Genomic DNA, 20,226 nt, shown 5'->3' with positions numbered 1-20,226 from the left:
CCTCAGTGCAATGGAAATTCCTCATTTAAGTCCTTACAACTGAAATGGACACTTACCACTGCTATGTGATAATGCCACTTGTTGGAGGAAATGCCACTTATTGTTGTTATATGATAATGCCACTTGCTTGAGAAAATAACCCTCTAGACAAGGATACTTGACAAATGCCTATCTTAATGTATTTTCGTCATGGCAAAATATTCAGTTTAATTTTTTATTACGTACATTCACTGCTCAATGTTTCCGTAGGCTACCCTTTAATGCGACCACTACAATGGGCAAAAGGTTACTTGTGTATATGTTACATGTACATGTTAGGTAAAGGAAAAATCCAATTTATCTTTGCCACTTGAAAGGAAAATGTACTTATAATTTAGAAAACTCATTCTCTAATGATAATGAATAAACGGTTAAAACGACGTCAAGCATTTGGTGCCCATTTAGTTTTGCAGTTCCGCACAGTTCCAGCAGAGGTTGCAAAAGACTTTTTCTTGGCATCTCGATTCTCGAAGTAGCCAGCGGTAATGACCAGGGAGCGAAGCGGTGTCCGCTGCTTGCGTTCCACTCACGAAAAGAGAGAAAGTTGTTCTCTAAAACGCTACAGAATTATAGTTGCCTTTGTCGCCAGGAGCCAGGGAGTCACTTGATAGTACTCACCCAACGTATTCATCATAGACACGCTAGGCATCCAGCTAAGTTTTCTAGCTTATCTACTCTAACTTTCCAAGTTTAGTAAGAATGTAGTTAACGCAACAGTTTAACAGGGTCGCCAGCCAGCTGATGTGCCACAACAAGAGTGGCCATGTCAGCAAGCTGCCAAAAACACAGCTTTCTGGCTTGTTTGTTAGCTAGTGTAACGGTATCGAACGGTTTTTCATACAGTAGGAGTGCACTTCATTTTTTTTTTTTACCAGAGAATCGAGGTAGGTAGCAAGCTGTGTACAAAGTCACCTATTTAGTTCAGTTGAAACATGAAAAACTAACTTAAGATGGGAATAAAGTCATTTTACACATCGTAACTAATGTACAAATTACGTTATAGCTAACTGGGCGGATCCGCGTGTGGTTGGAATTTCGTGCTCACTATAGTGAGTCTCCTGAGTCTGTCATTGATAAATTGATTGTTGTTGTGCTAGCTAAGTTAGTCGTGACGGTGACAGCTATTCAGTGAATGAGAGTGCAACTGGCTCCACCACACCACTCAGATGCGGGGAAAGTGTAGATCAGTGGCTGAAGTTTGACGAAGCTTTTCGGTACACTTCGTCTGTTTAGACTACATTTTAGTTCGTGTTCCGTGGTAGTCAAGATGCAGCAGGGGCTAGTGCCAAGCAAAACTTTGGGTCAGCACTCCTAATAGCGCCAACAGGTCTTTCGCCTCTGGTTATATCCCTTCTTCTGTACTGCGAATTAGTTGACTTGTTTAATAGAGATGTCCACGTCGTCTACTCCTGCAACTGTCTCATCTTCACACCTGACACCAGATCAACTCACAATCATCGTGGCTTCTAGTAAGTAGAGAGATGAACGTAAAGTTTTCTGTCACTTTTCTAGTTGTATCCAGGTAACATTAGGAAGCAACCATAACATCTTAACGTTAGTTCGTGCAGACAAGAAATAACGTTAGCAGCTAGCTAGCTAACTGGCATAACAGTCTTTAAACACGCCTTTCTGTTTTTATTTGCTTTTTAATTTCAGCAGTAATGATAGTTTTTTCTTTATTCAGCGTTGTAGTATGGCTTGACAAGGAAAATCAGCTATAGCATGTTGCAATAGTAGTACTGTATTTCACATGAATAGCAAACCACAGAAATTAGTAATGTTAGCTAGACATCTGGCTGGGTAACTAGACACTTTCAATGTAGGTGTATAGAAGCATAAAAGTGTAATTTTAATGACGTTATTGTTATAGGCTATTTAGCTAACCCACTCACTTAACGTTTGTTATAAACAGCTTGATAACTAGTTAACGATAGCTAACAAGCCACTGTTTAGACTTTGATTATACGCGTGTTTAGCACTATTGATATAGTAGCCACTTAAACAAAATGCTGTTTTTTTAGCTGGATAGCTAATTTGGTTTATCACCCTTAGTTTTCCCGGTCTTGTCTGTTTATGTGTAGACACTAAATGACTGATGTAAATCCCAAATTCATATGCAAATATAACTGTAAAAATAAACTAAAGGGGAAAAGCTAGCTAATAGTACAGCTGCGATGTAGGAGCAATGTTGAGAGCAAGCAGGCTGAAGCAACAACCTGCAAATGCAAGTAAAATAGTAATAATAAATCTAGTATGTAATGATAATAAATTATCACAAGAACACCTAACAGTAATCATTCACACTAGAAATTCAACTACCACATGCCAGCTAATGTTCGACTATATCAACTACTTATTCATTGGTGAGCTAGCTGCCTGAGCACATGCCTGTGGACTGAAATGCAATGATATAAAACAGTTGTGGGAAAAATTCAGTGCTTAATTTTTAGTTGCATAGTTTCTGTAGTGAATGATGTTTTCTCTCTCTTTCTCTTTTCACCTTCTCCCCTAGTCTCCTGCCTGGTGTTTTTTGTGGTGATCCTAGTGTTGCTGACTATCCTGTATCGGAAGGACCCGCTCTGCTGCAAAGTCAGGTCTTACCAGGAATCGCATCAGTACTCTGTAAGCCCTGTTTAAAATTTGGTGTACTATACCCCGAAAAAAGTGTAACAGGAACCCAAGTGCAGTGACACAGCATAGGGTTGCATTGTCAAATTTATGGGCGCTGTAAAGTACAGAAACCTTATCAAGCAAGAAAGGTCAAAATATCATGCAAATTAAGAGCAAGGATATTCAGCATTAATTTGCTTGGGCAGTCAATCATTCAGTTAGGTTTGATAAAGTACAGCAACCTTAAGAACTGTACTGATATTAAGTACTGTGCAAAGCAAGGCATACAGATGTAATTGCAAGAAATTTATTTCATGTGTAGCAAAGTATTTGAGTAAAGGTTAATCGTGGAAAAGAGTTTAAACTGTTATCATTTAAGATTTTATAACCTTTCTACTACAGATGTCTTGGTGTCATATCATGCTCAACATCGTACTTATGACCTTTGAGATGTGTTCATTCTTGTGTTGCTCTGCCGGCTATTGTAAAATAACTGCAAATGAATAAATAGGTGGTTTTAAGGGCATGACCTTTGATGGTTATGCCAAAGTTGAGTTGTTAAACCACATATCAGTGCAGCTAACTCTGGAAGATTACACATCTGTTTAGAGACAACACAAAAACAAGAACCAGTTCTTGAAGCTGAGAGCAATCGTGTGTGTCGTACAATTTCCCCGCATGACAATAGGGTAAATGTAGCCATTTAGAGGGAACATCCACTTAGTTTAGCGCCCTTCTTAGCACATTCCAAATGGTTAGTTTTCCACAAGTGTCTTAGCTTCAGTTTATGCATTAAAATCACCCTTCTCAGTGGTACAACAGTAGCACATTTTAGTACTTCTTTTTGGGCACACTTTTCAGCTTCCCTGTCTTATGATGTGGTAAGGCTCTGAAAAAGGTGTTTCAAGTAATACATTCAGGGTTTGCTGCATGTGTTTCCTAAGGTTCAAAGTGAACTTCTCTCCATAAATAAAACCAGGAAGTGTGTGACAGGAAGTGTAATCGATCTCCAAGGGATCCCCTTCCTTTTAAAGGGGAAATACTATCTGTTGCTGTGTTTGTCTGATTGAAAAAATAATAAATCGATTGGACAGGATGAGATTTAAATGACTTCTCTCACAGTGTGACCTCAGTGACCTGCCATTCATCACAGCATTACAGGAAACCAGTGGTGCTTTCACGTATCCCTTTTTGGAATTTGTGTTGAAGAGCATTTGTCAGCTTAACTGGTGTTGTCTGCCATATGTGAAACCAAAACATGCTGTAGAGAGATGAATCTGGAATAGGAAGATGAAGTGGTTCAGAGTCTGGGCTAAGCTGGCCCATGTAATTTGATACTGGGTGGGATGTACCCCCAGCCTGTGAACTGGACATGCAAAGGGCTGTGGGCATGTTGCTGTTGGCAACAAACAATACATTTGTTTGTGGAGGTACAGCGAAAGAGAATTGTGTGTGTGAAAATAATGAAAAATAATAGGAAAAAACAAACATGCGAAGTGGGCAGTGGAGTGATGAATGTAAAAGAAGCATGTTGTTTTTATTTCAGTAACCCAGGCACATATTGAAATAGTGATTTTTTTTTTTTGTGAGGGACAACAGTGCCACTAAACTTGTTTACACTGTCACTCTCCCAGCATGTTTGAGTTGTGTATTTCACCTGCTAACAATTTCCAAAAGGTTGTTACTTTCAGTGTACCATCTGTGTGAGTGATAATGTGTACATATTTATTGGACTGTTTGTTGAGGAATTTTTGAAAGTTTTTAAAAGATTTTTTTCTTAGTTTTTTTTTTTTATATAAACTTTAACCAGTGGAACATTATACCTACACTGAGAAAAAGGTTATGTGGTTGAAGATTAATTCTGGTATAACCATGTTTTTATTACAAGGACACACATTTTATGAAAGGAAGCCAGATTGAGAGGGAGGCATACTGGAGTTAGAAACATTTCCAATTTACTTTTTATTTATAGGTAACTTCACTGAATTCCATGCTCCTAGCCCTTTTGCAAGAATACTGGTAAAAGAGTGCAGTTGGTGTGGGTGTGAAGAGGACAATACATTCTTCATTTCAATGTAGACAAATGCAGACTTCCAAGGGACTCTTCTGGGGTTTCAATTCTGATTTTACACGCTTGTGCCTTTTAACATAGGGTGAATTAGCTTAAAGAAAAGTAAAAGGACGTCACATTTTCCAGAGTCACTTTTTTGATTCTTTAAAGTACAAACCAGTGAGGAGAGAGTGACCTTTGGCATTTGCTTTTCTTTGGTGTCTCTGTGTCACATGCTGGGGGGTTTCAGAGGTCAAAGTGTGCCAGAGTTTGTGCGTCACCGTCCAAGTCACAAACGGCTTGTCTCTGTGTTGGTCTTTTCCCTTTACTCCTTTTAATTGAAACACAGCTCTGCAACTTACAGCTCTTATTGACATATAAATACATTGAAAGGTGTCATATTTCACCTTCCTGCATGTATCAGGTAACAGTAGTGGTAGTAAATGTGCACGATGCTGTGTAGTGCTTATACCCTCTCTTTAAGAGCTACCTGCTTGTAGTTAAAAGGGGAGAGGAAGACATACAATAGGCCATCCTGTGGGCTGTTGCCAGGATCCCCATAAAAAGCCAGAGGAAGACACTGCATTATCCCCAGCACAAAGACCCTCATTTAGACCCAGTGCAATCACTGTGTTTTCCAAATGACGTCTTAAGAGTTTTAGACTCACACACAATGGACGTGTCCAGTCCCCTTTCTTCCTTTATGGGGATGGGGGCTAGTGGAGTAAATTTATTGAAAGATAACCTTTTCCTTTTATGTGTAATAGTAACAGGTAGCGGGACAAAGAGATCATTGATTGTCATTGTGCTTCTGTCTATCTGTCACTGTAACCGGTCTATCCAGTATGAACTTGCAGATAATTCAGAATTTGAATATTGCAGCACTTCCTCATATTAAAGTCAAAGTACCTGACTATATCCATGGCAAAAGAATCGTCTACTAATACATACAATGTGATTGTCACCTTTTCTAGGAAGCCCCACCTCAGTACTACAGCAGTAGGCAGACGCTTGTGGGGTCTCCATATAATGAACAGAGCTCAGAGATGGCCTACGACAACATGAGTACTGAGGTAAGAAGCCCCAGATTCTGTGCCACCAAAACACCTTCATAAAGGAAAATATTTCTGTGATGGCTATATTTCAGTGCACATTAGGCCATGTGCTAACTTAGTGACAGTGGTAGTGATGTAAGTTAGATTACTGTGAATGTGATGAGATGTGAATTTAATTCTCACTGGGCCGCATAGGACCAAACGTGATAAATGTTTGGAAGTCAGCATCAAAGTTTAGAAACTGTTTCCAAGTCTTGATGCAAATTTAGCAGGTTTTTCCGCATTTAATGGGATGTTGCAACTCATATTTTTCAACAAGTGTCCCCATGGCCTCTTGTTAAGAGGAAACACTCTTTGATATACTTTAAAGTTATGCATATACATAATAGTACCTGCCTTTAGGGTCAAGAGGTAGGTAGGTGTACATATATATTTGTATAGAGAGAAACAGAGAGGGGGTTAGGGATGTATATTTACTGTGCTATTGAGCTGTTGTCATCACAACAGATAAGCAAATGATATTTTGTGTTCTGAAGGAAATGTAATACAGCCAGACACCATTTGTAACATTGAACATGTAAGCATGTTCAGCTTCCTTAATAAAAAGACACACTCAGAATGAATGCTAATTCTTTACATTCATTTAAGTCGTTCGTTTTGTCATTATGTGAATTGCTACTGTAACACTGGAATTTCACCCTGAGGATAAATAAAGTAATCTATCTATCTGTCTATCTATCTATCTATGTATCTGCAAAATGTTGTGTTTCAGTTCTACAGGTAGTTTGAGGCCAGTGTAATATCAATAACAAAGAAAAAGAAAGATATGTTGTGTCTTTCTTTCAGTTTGCTCTCTCTGAGTCATGCTTGTAGCAAGCCAGGTGGCAAAGACGGCTTACACAGTGGCAGATATAGCAAAATCATTTAGGTATACTATTATGAGCTGTTTGACAGCAGAGTGTGATTCAGATATGTACCTGCTTTGTTTGACAGCTGAATATTTACAGATATGAGGTGGGGTACAAAGAGTAACAGTTTTAGTTTAGATCGTGAGGCTGGAAAACATACTGCGGAATTATTAAATTCAATTAATATGCGAGCCAGCTTCTGTACTGTTGGTTTTACCACATCCCCTAATGGTATAGTATGCGTGATGCTGCTACACGTGTGCTTGCGTGAGAAGAGAAAGATCAAATGTGTTTTTGAATCGTGATGCAACAGCTTGCCAAGGATTTTGATGTTTGGATAGTCTGAAAAGGGCCTGTATCACACAAAATTCCACTGGGGAGAACTGGGGAGTCTTGCATCTCGGCGGACAGTTAAATTAGTCCATATCTCTACTGCAGCAGCCAGGACAGCTGTTTGTCATCGGGCAGCCCAGCAGCTACCATCTGCCATCCTTGGAAGTGCCTCTCCCTCGCCCGCCCTCCTATGAGAGTGTTCGCAAAAAGGACCGCCAGCGGCAGATCCACATGATGATTGCAGACCGATTTGGCCTCAATGCCCCCAATATAACTGAGGTGAGCGCTCGAAACCGGTCATTGCTGAGACTGATTCACAGGGAGGCTTTTGAAACAGTTTCTCTGAACATCACTATTTTTGATTGAAGTTGTGTTTGCAGCACCGATAAAGGTGCCTTGTGTGAAAGTCTTATTTGAGACTTTTGAGTCCTCTTTGGGAGGCATTACAGTTGGACATACACCAAGTGCACTAACTTGGTAAATCAGTATTCTTTTATGCAGTAGAGTACTTTAAAGTCTTATGAAACAATGTCTACACTTCACCGAATATTAGTAAGAAGTAAGGTTTGGTTTACATTTCATGATCATTGTTTTTGTGTCATGACATGGATTTTTTCGGGTTTTCATGCATTTTTTTGCAGTGAGGTTTATCAAGCATAAAGCCTGAACACACAAGTTAATGAGATTAAAAACAGGATTGTGTTCCAAGAGGTGAACAGTGCTAGATATGACACCTCTTACATATGCATTTCTGTTCTCCTACTTCTAAATGACTTAGGGGTCACAAACTCTGCCTCTCTGGCAGTTAAGGGTTTTATTACTTTTAATTGCACCATTGGAACAAGGTTCTGTCTGCGCAGAAGACAGAAATAAAACGTAGCCCCATTCAGCAAGTGTACAGTCTGCTTTTTTATTGTTCTCGGAAGAGGAAAGGGCTGATGCTGCTGTCTGTGGAACCTGCAAGCATCTTAAAGATAAGAGATGCTAATTAACAAAGCACACAGCCTGATGAGGGAAGTAGAGCAATGCACTCTGGGTTAGACTGCTCACCACACAAATTTATCATGCAAGTAAATACCCAGATTGCATTTGGTGTCCGTGGGTCATTTGGAGAAGACTGTGGAACACCTTTCTGGAATGATATCGTTATTGGTATGGCCTTGGTCCTCTTTAACGGTGCTTCTTTAAACTTTATCTGTGCTCAAACGCTACATAGTGAGAATGACGTAAAAAAGCAGCTTGAACATAAGGTTTTGTTACCATATACATATAACAAGGTGTGAATTCCCACATTTGTGAGTACAAAAAATACTGCTAAATTTGAATGCAGTCAGTGCATTTGTTGAGCCAGTCTAATGTGTGAAGGTAAACACAAGGACCTGCTGACCCAGTTGCTTGCTATCCAACAAACATTTGTGCTGTGATGCCATGTCTTTGCTTATATTTTATAATGACGGGCCCAGCTGAGTAGAGTAATGCGTATGTGATATTAGTATTTGTGGATCTATACTGTGCATGCTGTAAAACTGTGTGGGCACAGGCAGAGGAAGGAGGATATAAGGAGTATTTATGGGGCTGTTAACTGTGTGCATGCAATGAAGGGGGAGCACTTCCTGTCCAGTATGCTGAGCTCAGAAATTGATTGGAAAACCTTTTGAAGCAGTTGCCTTCTGCATTTCCAACCTCAGCAATCCATAGTTTGATGTTTTCCTTAGACTTTGAAGATGTGAAGAAATGTATTAGGTTCACACTCTTAAGTGAATTTCGCATTACTAACAGAGAAACATATGATACAAGTAAAACAGTGAAAAAATAATCGGCCACTTTATTCAATTTTCAGTCAGTGTTTTGCAGTATTAAAATAATTTTAATGCATCACTGAAACCCCTTATTGATGTCAAAAGCCCCAGGATGTATAAAACTATATCAAGAACTCAGGGTTTGTTGATACCCATTTACATCCACATCTCTCACTGTTGTTTTGATCTTCTCACGAGCATGTCTTAATTTCCGCAACTCATTCCAGCTCATTTGAAGAGTTGGGTTCATGCACTTTTCTTTCTACAAATGTTTGTTTTTTCTTTTCCCCACAGCCACCCCCCACTTATGAAGAGTCCATTCGTCAGTCTGTGGAGCTGTCCTCTGTCAGCTTTGGGTCTGGCGATGCAGAAACCCCAATACCTCCAGCGGCTCTGTCATCCCTTGGTACACACTCCACTGTACCACCCCACTCAGAGAGCCAACAGAACCCCTCCACCTGCCCAGAATCAAACACCTGAGTGCTTTCCGCTGCCCCCACACACACAGTGGGAGAAAGAAACATGCTCCAAAAATGACCTATTGAAAAGTTACATGCTTTTCTGTTTAGTTCAGATTTCAGGAGGATTTTGAGCTTTCTTTTGAATGCGCTCGATGGAAATGTCTGGTGAACATGGAATGACAAATGTAATGAAGGGATTGGACAGGAAACCTCTTGTGCAATGTGGAAATTGGCTGGACAATAACTAGCATTCAGTTGAAGGAAAAAGCTTTAATTTGCTCAAAGCAGTGGGGAAAAAACCCAAGGCTGTCATAGTCACCACTGATACTGGTTATTTGCTTATGAAGTCTAGAGGTATGAACTTATGCAGTTAGTCAAAGTCACATTTAATGAGTTAAACAAAAATTGCTACTGTCGTTTTGAAGTACACCGAGACATAAATGACTAACAGTTAGATGAGAGGACATCAGTTAACAACCTCAAAACCAACTTAAAATGATTAATCCAAGAAGGCAGCTCACACTCCTGTTTTTCAGCCGTTGTGGAATTACTCTTTAACTTGGGTCAAATTCCATCCACAGGGTCATACATCATGTCCCAGTTGCTACCAGAGGTGCTCCTTTGTCCACGCTTTTGCTTTCACACGACTGTAGTTTTAACAGTTCAGCAATTTTACTTCAAACATATTTAGAGTATTACCCTGCTTCACTAAGCCTGCTGCTGGCTTCCCTCCCTCACCCTCCAGACACTTTCAATTCATCACACTGTCATCCTCCCTCTCTCAGTTCACCACGGCCACGTTTACATACCCCATCGAGGAAATTAAGTACATGCCCATTACAGTACGCAGATGTGCTTAATCACATCTGCCGGGGCAAGCTCAAGTACCAGGCACTCGGGCTACCCCTCTCTCTCCCACACACAAGCCCAAGACATTTTTATCATCTTCATCGTTCCATGGTTTAAGAGAATTTCAATCATTTAAGACATATTTTTCTAAAGATATTTAAAATTTTTCACATAATACTTTTTCTTGGAAATTTCTTGATATGATATTTGTAGAAAACCAACCTCCAGGTTAATATTTATAAGAAAAGGGAAATAAACAGTGTATTTTTCCAACGACCTACCTGTGGAAGAACTACAGCATCAGATTACAGTTGCTTGTGGCTGAAGATCGACAGCAAGACGAATGAGGACGCTGAAAAGGGACCTTTTTTATTGTTTTTTTTGCACTACTGACTTCAGCATCATTCCTGAGCCTTGACCTTTGACTGGTACTCCACCTGATTCGTTCAAGAGGGAGCCCAGCTGAGTGGTAGTGAACCAGAGGGAATTTCTTGTCTGCATATCTTGTTCTCACAGAAGAAATGGACACGTCTTTCCTCAGATGGATAATGTTGTCTATAAATATAACTTGGAGGACACCGATTTGTAAATGATATACTGTACCATTCTCACGAATGTCACAATGAAATGTCTGTAAATAAAATTATTTTCATTTTGGAGTTTGGTTTGTTCATTTCTTTTCACCATGCCTTTTGTGAGAGTGAGTTAATCCTGTTCAAGAACTATCAGGGAGTATCTTGGAATAGACTGAAGAAACTCTAGTTCTGGGGTACAGCATGCTAGCTTTGTTGCATTTTTCTCACCCTACAACACAGATAATTCAGCACAATTTATCTGAAGATGAGCAGTTCGTTTTAACATACTGTTAATCTTTCCTGCAAGGCATTTTTGGAAGAAATCATATTCTATAAATAAATGTACTGGAAGAGGTTTTTCTCTTGCCTCAGCTGCATCTTGAGACACCTTGTGGTTGATTGATGAACTGCATGTCTGACCACTACAATCTCTGATTCTCAAGGTCCACCTTTTTGTTGTGTACTATTTAGATACTATTTAGATAGATTAGAGAATTCATCAAATAAAATAAATTCACAGCATGGCCTTGATACTTCCAGACTAGCTCTATATGTACTTGTAAACCAAGTATATTTACCCTAATGGAATTTCCATAGAAAGGTTTTAAAACACTGCTCACACATGCACACTTTTTGTGAATGGCCTTGTATTGTTGTATGCGGACAGATATTTTTCAAACCCCAATGAATGACTCAATCTCATTGTGATGTCATGGAGGTCAGAAAAGCAATGGGGAAAAAAACAAAAGCACAAGAAATACAATTAAAGGCCTGAGGAATGACTGAATTTGTTCTAACTGTTCAGGACATGACAGACAGTATTTAACTCCCCTGGTGTTTTTCTGTGGTTTAATGGGCCTAAATCCCCTGCGAAAGAGGGTATCTAAAGACTCTTTTATTGAACACTTAAACAGCACAGCTGGGTCCTTTGGATGGAGACACTAATGGGATCTATCATGCAGTACATTTTCCTAATTGAACAAACACATTTGAACTACTCTAAAATCCTCAGTTCTCCTTAGTAAAAACAGCTAACATCGTACATTTAACAAGCACTGAGGCATTTCAGACTCTTTTCCAAATGAAATACAGACCTCTAAACGAGGTGTCATGGGAAGCGTGCTTCATCAGGCACGTTACTCTTAACTGAGTGAACAGATAAGATCACAACAGCTTACACAAAGGAAGCCATTGTGTTTATGAAAACGCCTTTCAAATGACACCAATTACATCCTTGATATCACACAAACCTCAAAACAAAACACTGAATATTTGATGATGTTTAACTTACCTTCAGAAAGTAGTTTTTATGAATGCTGTTTCCTCAAGGTAGTCTATTATAAATGTACCTTAATTGTATTAATGTATTTTGGCTTTACAGTGTCAAGCAGCAACTTCCTGACCAATTCTGATGCAACTGTATATACAGTATTTTATTGTAGTAACAAATAATTGCAATGTTTGCAAACATATGATACTGCCAAACTGACACTGCATTAATTAAGCATTGCTCTCATTGCAGGAACACACAAAATCCATGACCAAAGTGATGCAACTGAAAAGAATTTAAAAAAATGAATAAGTGACAGATGAGTCTGGTGGGGCAGTGCAAACATATTGCCCCTTACAGGCAGAGATAACATCTCTGTGCTGTGGCGTTCCACTGGGCAGGGAGACGCCAGTCTCATAACATGCCCACAAGTTTGAAGTTTCCCTCCTGCTTTTTTGGGACGACATTGATGAATGTCTTATAGAGCAATGCACCCTTCGGGAGCTTGCAGATCACTGAGAACGCTTCTCTGCTGCGAGGAGGTGGTATGTAGACTTCCTTGGTGAATCTGACAATACCATCTTCAAGGGCATACAGGGTATTGTTGGTTCCGATCCCGACCTGAATCATTTAAACATATGAACTCTCAGTTTAAACACGTAGTGTGGGAGAACAAACACGGCACATCACAATGGAATATGACTGGTGAAAAATCTCTTACATGCGCTCCTGGATGCCAGCGTAAAAACCGCTGTGTTGCTAGGATGTTTCCAGCATGGACAAAATTTCCTGGAAATAAATTCAAAATGTGGCCATGAAATCACACGAGTAGGTTTCAGAACTCACAGAATTAAAACAAAAAAGAACTCAGAAAAAGTTTGTTCAAGTAAATATATTTAAAAGCTGGTGCACTGATTTATTAAAAAAATGCAAATGAGTTTAGCTAGCTCATCACCAAAAGAACTCAAGGAGGTCTTTTGCCTGCACTCTATCACATCAATGAAATCTGTCATGCGATTCACTAAATACAACAGACAATTGGACAGAACTCGATTTAAGTTTTTAACAAAATTACTAGACATATCGTGAGAAATTCAATTTCAACGTACCATCTCTTTTCTTGTATCCATATCTGCGACCAGGACTTTTCCCACCCAGATTCTTACTGCTTCCTCCTGCCTTCTTGGACGCACACCTCGCAGACACTGTTATGGAGGGCTGGCAGGACAACTGGATGCCTTCCATGAGAAAGGTTGAAAGACTACGTTAGATGTATGACAGGATGCAGCTGGTTAGCCTAGATACCTGGCTATGTTCTGAGCATATCGCTAGTTTATGGGGACCTCAACAGACCAGCTAGTTTGAGCTTGGTGGCTAGCGCGGTAAACGGACAGATTGCAGACAAAATCAGCGTTAAACACCTTGCTAATAAGGACGCTAGTTAGCTAGACAGCTATGCTGCGGAAAGGCACTCGGTAGCCAATTTAACTTGGCTAGCAGCATGGTAGCTAGCTAACGTTGCATACAAGGACTTAGGGAAACATAGCCTACAGGACACTGCGAATTAGGAATTCAAAATCCAATCACAGACGAAGTTAAAGCTCGCTAGTTTTTGATATGAGAACATTCACCATCGATTCCATGGCAAGGGAGCCCTATTAGGACAATAACCCACATTTACTATTACCCAGTCTGGATTTCAGAAGCAAGGACGCGAGCAACGCCATCTTGACATCCCACACACACTTTGACCTTTCACACTGCTGTACTCGTCACATGAGAACAGTATTGTCCAATCAAGTATCTGAAGATTCCCTATAGTAACGAGATGTTCATTTCGAAAGCGCTGATACACGCTGAACACAACCATACGTTATCTGGCCAAGCAAGCTGTTACCGGAACTTATTTTTTTTGGTAACTTAACTTATTCTCTGAACTAGGAAGAAGTGAATAAGAAGTACTCTCCGAGGTCGTAAATTGTTATGGTTCCATTCATCAGACGAAAACCCGGGAAATCCAAGATAAAGAGTTGAACGACGTACAGTTTTTTTACGGATGTGTGCAGGTCAGTGCTCAATCACATAAGTCAGTTACAGTTTTACAGTGGTAAATTACAGATATGTTTCTAAGCCGTACATCTGAAAGGATGAATATACATGCATAAACGGAGCATACACATGTATTGAACTTTCGTTTGGATTGCTAAATTGCAGAGCATTTCGGCAGCCATCCAGCTCATCGGCTTGCAGAGTAGTAGCCAGAGTCAGAGGTATTTCTTGGCAAAGTGGCTCGCTAAGTACGTAGTTTACTCTCATTAAGTTATCGTTCGTTGCCGATCATAACTGAAGGCATTCGTTCGCCAGTTCACTATTTATAGTTAACTAGCTAAATTAAGTGGGTGTCACACTGGTGCTTACAGCTGAAGAGCCACTTAAAATGACAATGCTGCAACGGCCTGTATTGCGCACTACCATTTAACAGCTGTTATTATTGACAGCTAAATACACATAATCCAGTTATTTCAATACTCTGGTTTAATCCCAGTCTTCTATTTGTTTTTCCTCTATGGCTTTTCCGAGGATAAAACTTAGCGAGATAACTTGTGTATATGAGATGGACATCATCACTTATTTTTTTCTTGATTCACCTGTTGCCATATCAGAGACCACAGCAAGCGCAATCAACCAGAAGTGGTGAATTTCGCCATGAGGCGCAGCAGACTGGATGCCCAGCCCAGTGACAGTGACTCCAGTGAAGCAGAGGACCTACCTGTCTTTGACTTCTTAAAACCCACACGCAGTCAAGCAGACCACAGTCGAGCGGAGCCGGCTCAGTTGGTGGTCCTTGATAGCTCAGACTCGGAGTCCCTGGGGCCGCCTTCCCCTGTATCACACCAAGAGCCCTGTCCTGCGGTCCCAGAGCGACAGGGGCCCAAGGTGTTGATGGTCAGCAGTGACAGCGAAGAGGAGGAAGCTTCTGTGCCCCTGGCACTGAGATTGAAACAGCGCCTGGGTAATCCTGTCACGTCCACCACCGCCGCTCACCAAGGTCGGCCCCAACACCCCCCCTCCAGATGCCCAGACGTCTCTGTGCAGCCCCACTGTGCTAAATCCAGCTCGGACCCCACTCCAGCTGGCGAGTTCAACACCCCTCTTCTCCGCAACCCGGAAGCCGATGAGGAAAACGAGGGCCCTAAGGGATCTGCTGCAGTCTGGCGTTCAGCAGAGTCCTTCCCATGGACAGAAGGCGGCGTGTCTCCGCCTAAGAAGAAAGTGGCCAAACGGACTCCAGCGGAGATAGAGGCAGCCAGGCAGGAGGCCCTGAGGAAGAGGGCTGTGCGACAGAAGCAGCAAATGGACAAGGAGGAGCGTAGGCTAGAGCTGGAGAGGCAGAGGGCTGAGAAGAAGGCCCTGGCCGATGCTGTGAAAGCTCTGAGGCCTGAGGAGTGCATAAAGCACATAGTGGTGTCTGTGGACCCAGGCAGGTGTCACGTCCTCACGGGCACACTGTTACACAGTGTCGGCGATCTTATCAAATACAGTATCACATACCGCAATTAAACCCAGCAGCACTATTCTAATTTATCAAAGATAATTGCATTCAGTCACTTGCTGAATACCTGAATACATTGTGTATAATGCTATGGTAATTGCGTGGCATAACCTATGTTAGGGTAATTAGTGTGAAGTTGTTGTAGGGGACATGTTTGAATCTGGCTGACTGTTTGTACAGGTTTGCTGCAGCTGGAGGGTGGGGGTGCACTTCTCACATCCCTTCAGGCTATGGGGTGCAGCTGTGCCATCGAGAGTCATGTTATACCCTGCAGTATCACCTGGGCAAGGAGGACACCTAGTACACAGGTGAGTCAAGCTAATCGCAGGCGTGCACACACACACCCAACTTCCAATTGGCTTTATTCACATATGCATGAACACTCACGCTTTCATACATAGGTACATACCAGGGTTTCTGCTAGGATTTTTTCTTGCCGGTCTGGTGTCCAGAAAGAATTTATTTTACCGGACAAATCTGAAACTTACCGGCCACATTTCAATAACAGTCTATGTTACAAACGCAAATATAATGTACACCTAGAATGACGAAAGAATGACAACGACCTTAAATCAGTTTGACTATTTAATGAAGAGTAATGGTTAAGCAAAACTAACAGTAATGATTGAGCAAAACCTCAACATTAGCCGCTAAAATGTAGGCTATTACAAAACATCTGTAACCTGTAACATCTGTAGCCTGTTTAAAAAAAGTCTGAGCCTACATGGCATCAAATGTAGCCTGTAGGCTACTAGGTAACATATTTTCTCCTTTTTTTCATTGCAACAAAGTCCTCTGCTGCCGACTTGAAATCAGACCTTTCCAATGTGTCTTTGCAGCTTGCAATGCGCATAAGCCGCGTCACTCTCTCCTCCTCCAGAGTCTAGACGACTTCGCAGAGCCATCTTAATTCGATTCTGCAGAGAGAAGCCTCTCTCTGCTGGCATGCTTGACACGGGCAGAACACAGGCAATTTTAGCCAGTGTAGCCCAGCGCACCCAGATGTCCTGTTTAGGGATAGCCTTTGTTATAGCTGCATTTTGTATGAGCATTATTGCCAGACATTTTGACCGGCAAGTTTTTAATTTATCGTTTTTTATAAATTTTACTAGGCAAAAACCAGTAATTACCGGCTAATGAAAACCCTGGTACATACATGTTTTGGTATGACTATCTGGCATATTTTAGGTTTTACAAACCGCTTGGTTTTATAAACATCTGACTGCTGTGCTACTTGACCAACAGACAGGAGAAGTACAGTGTGTTCCAGAATCCCAGGCAGTGATCAATGTACCGGTGGAAGACTTCATTGCTATGACCCATAGCTACAGTCAGGTATGACCAGTGGTCTGGAGAGGCATGGGTGAAACAGTGAAGCTTAGATGCATATTCAGACAGTAAAAGCTGATATCAGATTTGCTGTGGACTTTGCAGGCACTGCTAATTTCATCAGTTGCATCTCTGCTGTGTTAAGGTGGTTATCATCTCATCCTCAGGAAGGAAAAACGGCCAAAAACCTGATTATCTTATTTTCTGACACTTCCAGGTGCAGAGAGGCAATTCATTTGATTATGGCCCAACTCTGACTGCCTGGACGCTCCGCCTCCTGGCCCGGAGTCCAGGCCTGACCCTGAGCTTAGTTGTGATTGACCTAGAGAAGTACTTCAGGTAAGGAGGATGGCAAAACTGTTGAAACCTAATGTGCAGTTAATGCTTTCCCATAAACATTTATTAAGTTATTCACTCCCTTTATCTTTTTTCCTTATAAGATTGACTTCTGACAGTGGGTTCTCTCATAGGGAAATTCGGAAGTGTTTGTTTTCAAAAGTGCACTCGGCATTTGTATCTTTGAAATGGCTTAAATTCATTCTGCAGGTCCCAGAAATCCCAGGCTCAGAAGAGGTACCGTAAAGCTGTGCTGGGAGAGGAGCAGGGGGCAGGCGCAGGGGCGGCAAAGAGGAGGAAGAAGAAGGAGGAGGGGGAGCAGCTCCCCGAGGTGTCCCGGGTAGAGGTGGAGGAGGCAGGTTCCTTCTCATCTATAATACTGATGTGCATCTGTTTCCTCCACATTTGAAACCCGTATCACTTTATATTCCACAGAGGAGGGAGCAAAAAAAAAGGAAAAAAACATAACCTCATTTTTTGTTCTGTGCAGCGCTGTGTTATCTGTCACCTCAGCCAGCGAAGAGACGCTGTCTGCATTGTAATTCTCGATACCCTCAAAAGAAGTACATTTTGGGTCTGTCTCTAACCTTTGTGGTTTCGCACCTTATTCTTGCTGCCCTGCCAGGCCCTTGTGGACCTGCAGCTGCACACAGGGGTCCAAGTGCATTTCCTTCCCACATGGAAGGAGTTCACAGATTATATCACCATGTCAACCAAAGCAGTAGCAGAAGCGCCTTTCAAGTAAGTACCTAGATACACCATATATTACAACATGTATAATGCTTTGTTGAGGATGTTAGATTCTTTAGATTCGTTTGACGACAGTCGATCCAGTCTAAGAAAGTCTAGAATTCACCAGTCTGAAAATGTTTAAAATGGATGTGTATCACTACTACAGTTGTGTAGAGCTGTATATTGTACTGTTCCCACCTCTTCAGACTACATCTAGGTTCCACCTCAATCCCTGCCTCCTAAACACCTGCTACCTCTAGCTTTGCAGTGTATTTTGGATTTTGTGTTCGAGTGACTGATGTGTGCCGGTGTACTTTCATTCCCTAGTCAGATCGCACAAGTTAAGTTGTGGTACAGCTTGAATAGTGTCATGCTCATAGCCACTGGTCTGGGAGTGTTTTTAGCCTGGTCTGACACTCTTGCTTTTTTAACTTGAATAGATGCACGTATATTCTGTTGTGCTGGAAATCACTCTGGATAAGGGCGTCTGCTAAATGATTGTAATGTAATCTAATGTTCCTTGGCTTTGATTGACAGGAGGGATCGGGACAGGACAGGCTTCAGTTTCTGCCTGGAGAGTGAGTGGGCAGGGGGGCAGAAGGTGGACAGAGGAGGGAAGGGCCTGCTGCAGGTCTGGAAGAGACAGATCCAGCAGCTGAACCGGGTCAGTGCTGACATCGCCAGCGCCATCCTTGCTGCCTACCCCTCCCCACAGCTGCTGGCTCAGGTGATTGCATGCGCGCACACACACAAACGTGAATACACATTACACACACACAGATGTAGGCACATATGACTGTGTATAAACATAGGCCGAAATGCAAAAAGGTGTAATGCTGATCAAACAACAGCTACAAGTAAACAGATGCGTAAGTGCACTTTAGCAGTAGCAATAAAATGTATGGAATGGTCTGAGGAGTAAACTCTTCATCAAATTTTCACATCGCTCATGAACTTCAGCAAAGGGTGTCTGAACTGTTTCGATAACAGTATGATTAGATGGTTGCCAGATGAGATTTTTTTTGCATATATTTGTATATTTTCCTGTCAAAATGTGATGAAAGACCCAAATCATTCTGAGTCCACACTAAAGGCGGTAAGATGGCAACATATTGAGTATCTGTTTTATTAGTTTCCCTTTGCCATCACCAACAAGGACATGACTCTTTACAAATCTCTGCTTTTGATGGTAATAACTTGAAAGTCTTATTGAAATTCATAGGACCATTGCGCTCAATTAAGGTGGCAAACTGGCTCAGAATCATGTATGATAGAGAGAGACTGTTGTTCATTGGGGAGTCCATTCAGTTCTATTAGTCGTCACATTGTGATCCATTATCACTCAGCATAATAGCGTGTGATATGAGGTGTTATTCAGCGAGAGATGTTACTCCTGTCCAACACCTTCACTCAGATGTTAGCTGGTTGGTAGTTAGTAAGACGGAGCTATTTATGGGTAACCAGGACACTATTCTTATATAGTCACTGTAGACAATAGTGATAAATTTCGTTAAACATTTATTTGCGTGTAAGAAAATTGCATTATTTCTCCAGTTTGCACATGATAAGCAAATCTAACACGCGAAAACCCCCATGTGTACTTTCTCACCTTCTGTTTTCCAGCCTTGTTATTTGATTTTAATGTGCTCAGTTGCTTTGCTTGTCTAAAACAAATCAATGCCATCTCACGTGAGTGGTTAATTGCTGTCTAGAAAGATGCAGCATTGCCACATTAGTAAAGTGGGATTTTGACTCCAAATAAAGACAGTATTTTATTGTAAGATCAAAAGAGTTTTTTTTTTTTTTTTTTTTTAACCAATAGTGTAGTGTGGTATCATGAGGCGTGGGCTATACTTCATTTAAAGGGTCCTTTATACAGCACATGTTACACGTCCTTGTCAATTGATTATTTGTGTCGGGGGCAGGCATATGATCGATGCAGGTCAGAGCGTGAGAAAGTCTCCCTGCTGTCGGACATTCTGATTCGCCGTGGGGAAGGTGTGACCTCCACAACACGGAGGGTTGGCCCAGAGCTGTCTAAACGCGTCTTCCTACTGATGACATCGACGGACCCCAACCAGGTTCTTGACTCCACAGGCGATTGACTCCAGATGTGAAGAGCTCAGGGGAGTTGGAGCTTCAACTATAACTACACACGTGGACAGACTACATACACAGTATATACTATAGCAGGCATGGTGGGATTGCTTTGATATTTAATGAATTTTAAACTTTCAGTTTTATAGTGGATATCTTTATGGTTTTTATGTGGTATGTTTATTCTAAATTAAATGTTACCCAATAAAAATTCTTGGGGTGTTGAGTTT

At 41.3% G+C, this 20,226-nt stretch overlaps 3 protein-coding genes across 3 annotated transcripts; 2 read left to right on the top strand and 1 right to left on the bottom strand.

Moving 5' to 3' along the window:
* The first annotated feature begins 1,429 nt into the window (after window positions 1–1,429).
* si:ch73-364h19.1 lies at window positions 1,430–9,274 on the top strand. The gene is made up of 5 exons (XM_036527455.1): window positions 1,430–1,508; window positions 2,552–2,661; window positions 5,674–5,772; window positions 7,101–7,274; window positions 9,089–9,274. Exons 1-5 carry the CDS (start codon window positions 1,430–1,432, stop codon window positions 9,272–9,274), a joined length of 648 nt encoding a protein of 215 aa, XP_036383348.1.
* Window positions 9,275–12,088: 2,814 nt separating this feature from the next.
* mrpl27 (mitochondrial ribosomal protein L27) lies at window positions 12,089–13,705 on the bottom strand. The gene is made up of 4 exons (XM_036544623.1): window positions 13,637–13,705; window positions 13,059–13,187; window positions 12,671–12,738; window positions 12,089–12,570 (listed from the first exon to the last, which is right to left on the bottom strand). Exons 1-4 carry the CDS (start codon window positions 13,674–13,676, stop codon window positions 12,364–12,366), a joined length of 444 nt encoding a protein of 147 aa, XP_036400516.1. The 5' UTR covers window positions 13,677–13,705; the 3' UTR covers window positions 12,089–12,363.
* Window positions 13,706–14,655: 950 nt separating this feature from the next.
* Window positions 14,656–20,004, top strand: eme1 (essential meiotic structure-specific endonuclease 1). Its single transcript, XM_036527327.1, has 8 exons — window positions 14,656–15,430; window positions 15,683–15,810; window positions 16,748–16,837; window positions 17,049–17,170; window positions 17,378–17,522; window positions 17,793–17,908; window positions 18,437–18,626; window positions 19,825–20,004. The coding sequence occupies exons 1-8, from the start codon at window positions 14,656–14,658 to the stop codon at window positions 20,002–20,004; spliced, it is 1,746 nt and encodes a 581-aa protein (XP_036383220.1).
* The last annotated feature ends 222 nt before the right edge of the window (window positions 20,005–20,226 follow it).

The sequence above is a fragment of the Megalops cyprinoides genome, chromosome 1, assembly GCF_013368585.1.
Source record: "Megalops cyprinoides isolate fMegCyp1 chromosome 1, fMegCyp1.pri, whole genome shotgun sequence".
In the NCBI taxonomy this organism is placed as follows: Eukaryota; Metazoa; Chordata; class Actinopteri; order Elopiformes; family Megalopidae; genus Megalops; species Megalops cyprinoides.
Note: the sequence above shows the minus strand (reverse complement) of the source record. Positions and strands in the feature narration are given on the sequence as shown.

Coding starts and splice junctions, on each gene's coding strand:
- eme1 (XM_036527327.1), top strand. CDS start 14,656: ATGAGGCGCAGCAGACTGGATGCCCAGCCCAGTGACAGTGACTCCAGT. Junction 16,838..17,048: donor TGACCCATAGCTACAGTCAG/GTATGACCAGTG, acceptor TGACACTTCCAG/GTGCAGAGAGGCAATTCATT. Junction 17,909..18,436: donor GTAGCAGAAGCGCCTTTCAA/GTAAGTACCTAG, acceptor TTTGATTGACAG/GAGGGATCGGGACAGGACAG.
- si:ch73-364h19.1 (XM_036527455.1), top strand. CDS start 1,430: ATGTCCACGTCGTCTACTCCTGCAACTGTCTCATCTTCACACCTGACA. Junction 2,662..5,673: donor AGGAATCGCATCAGTACTCT/GTAAGCCCTGTT, acceptor CACCTTTTCTAG/GAAGCCCCACCTCAGTACTA. Junction 5,773..7,100: donor ACGACAACATGAGTACTGAG/GTAAGAAGCCCC, acceptor TCTCTACTGCAG/CAGCCAGGACAGCTGTTTGT.
- mrpl27 (XM_036544623.1), bottom strand. CDS start 13,676: ATGGCGTTGCTCGCGTCCTTGCTTCTGAAATCCAGACTGG. Junction 12,739..13,058: donor TGGATACAAGAAAAGAGATG/GTACGTTGAAAT, acceptor ATTTATTTCCAG/GAAATTTTGTCCATGCTGGA. Junction 12,571..12,670: donor GCTGGCATCCAGGAGCGCAT/GTAAGAGATTTT, acceptor TAAATGATTCAG/GTCGGGATCGGAACCAACAA.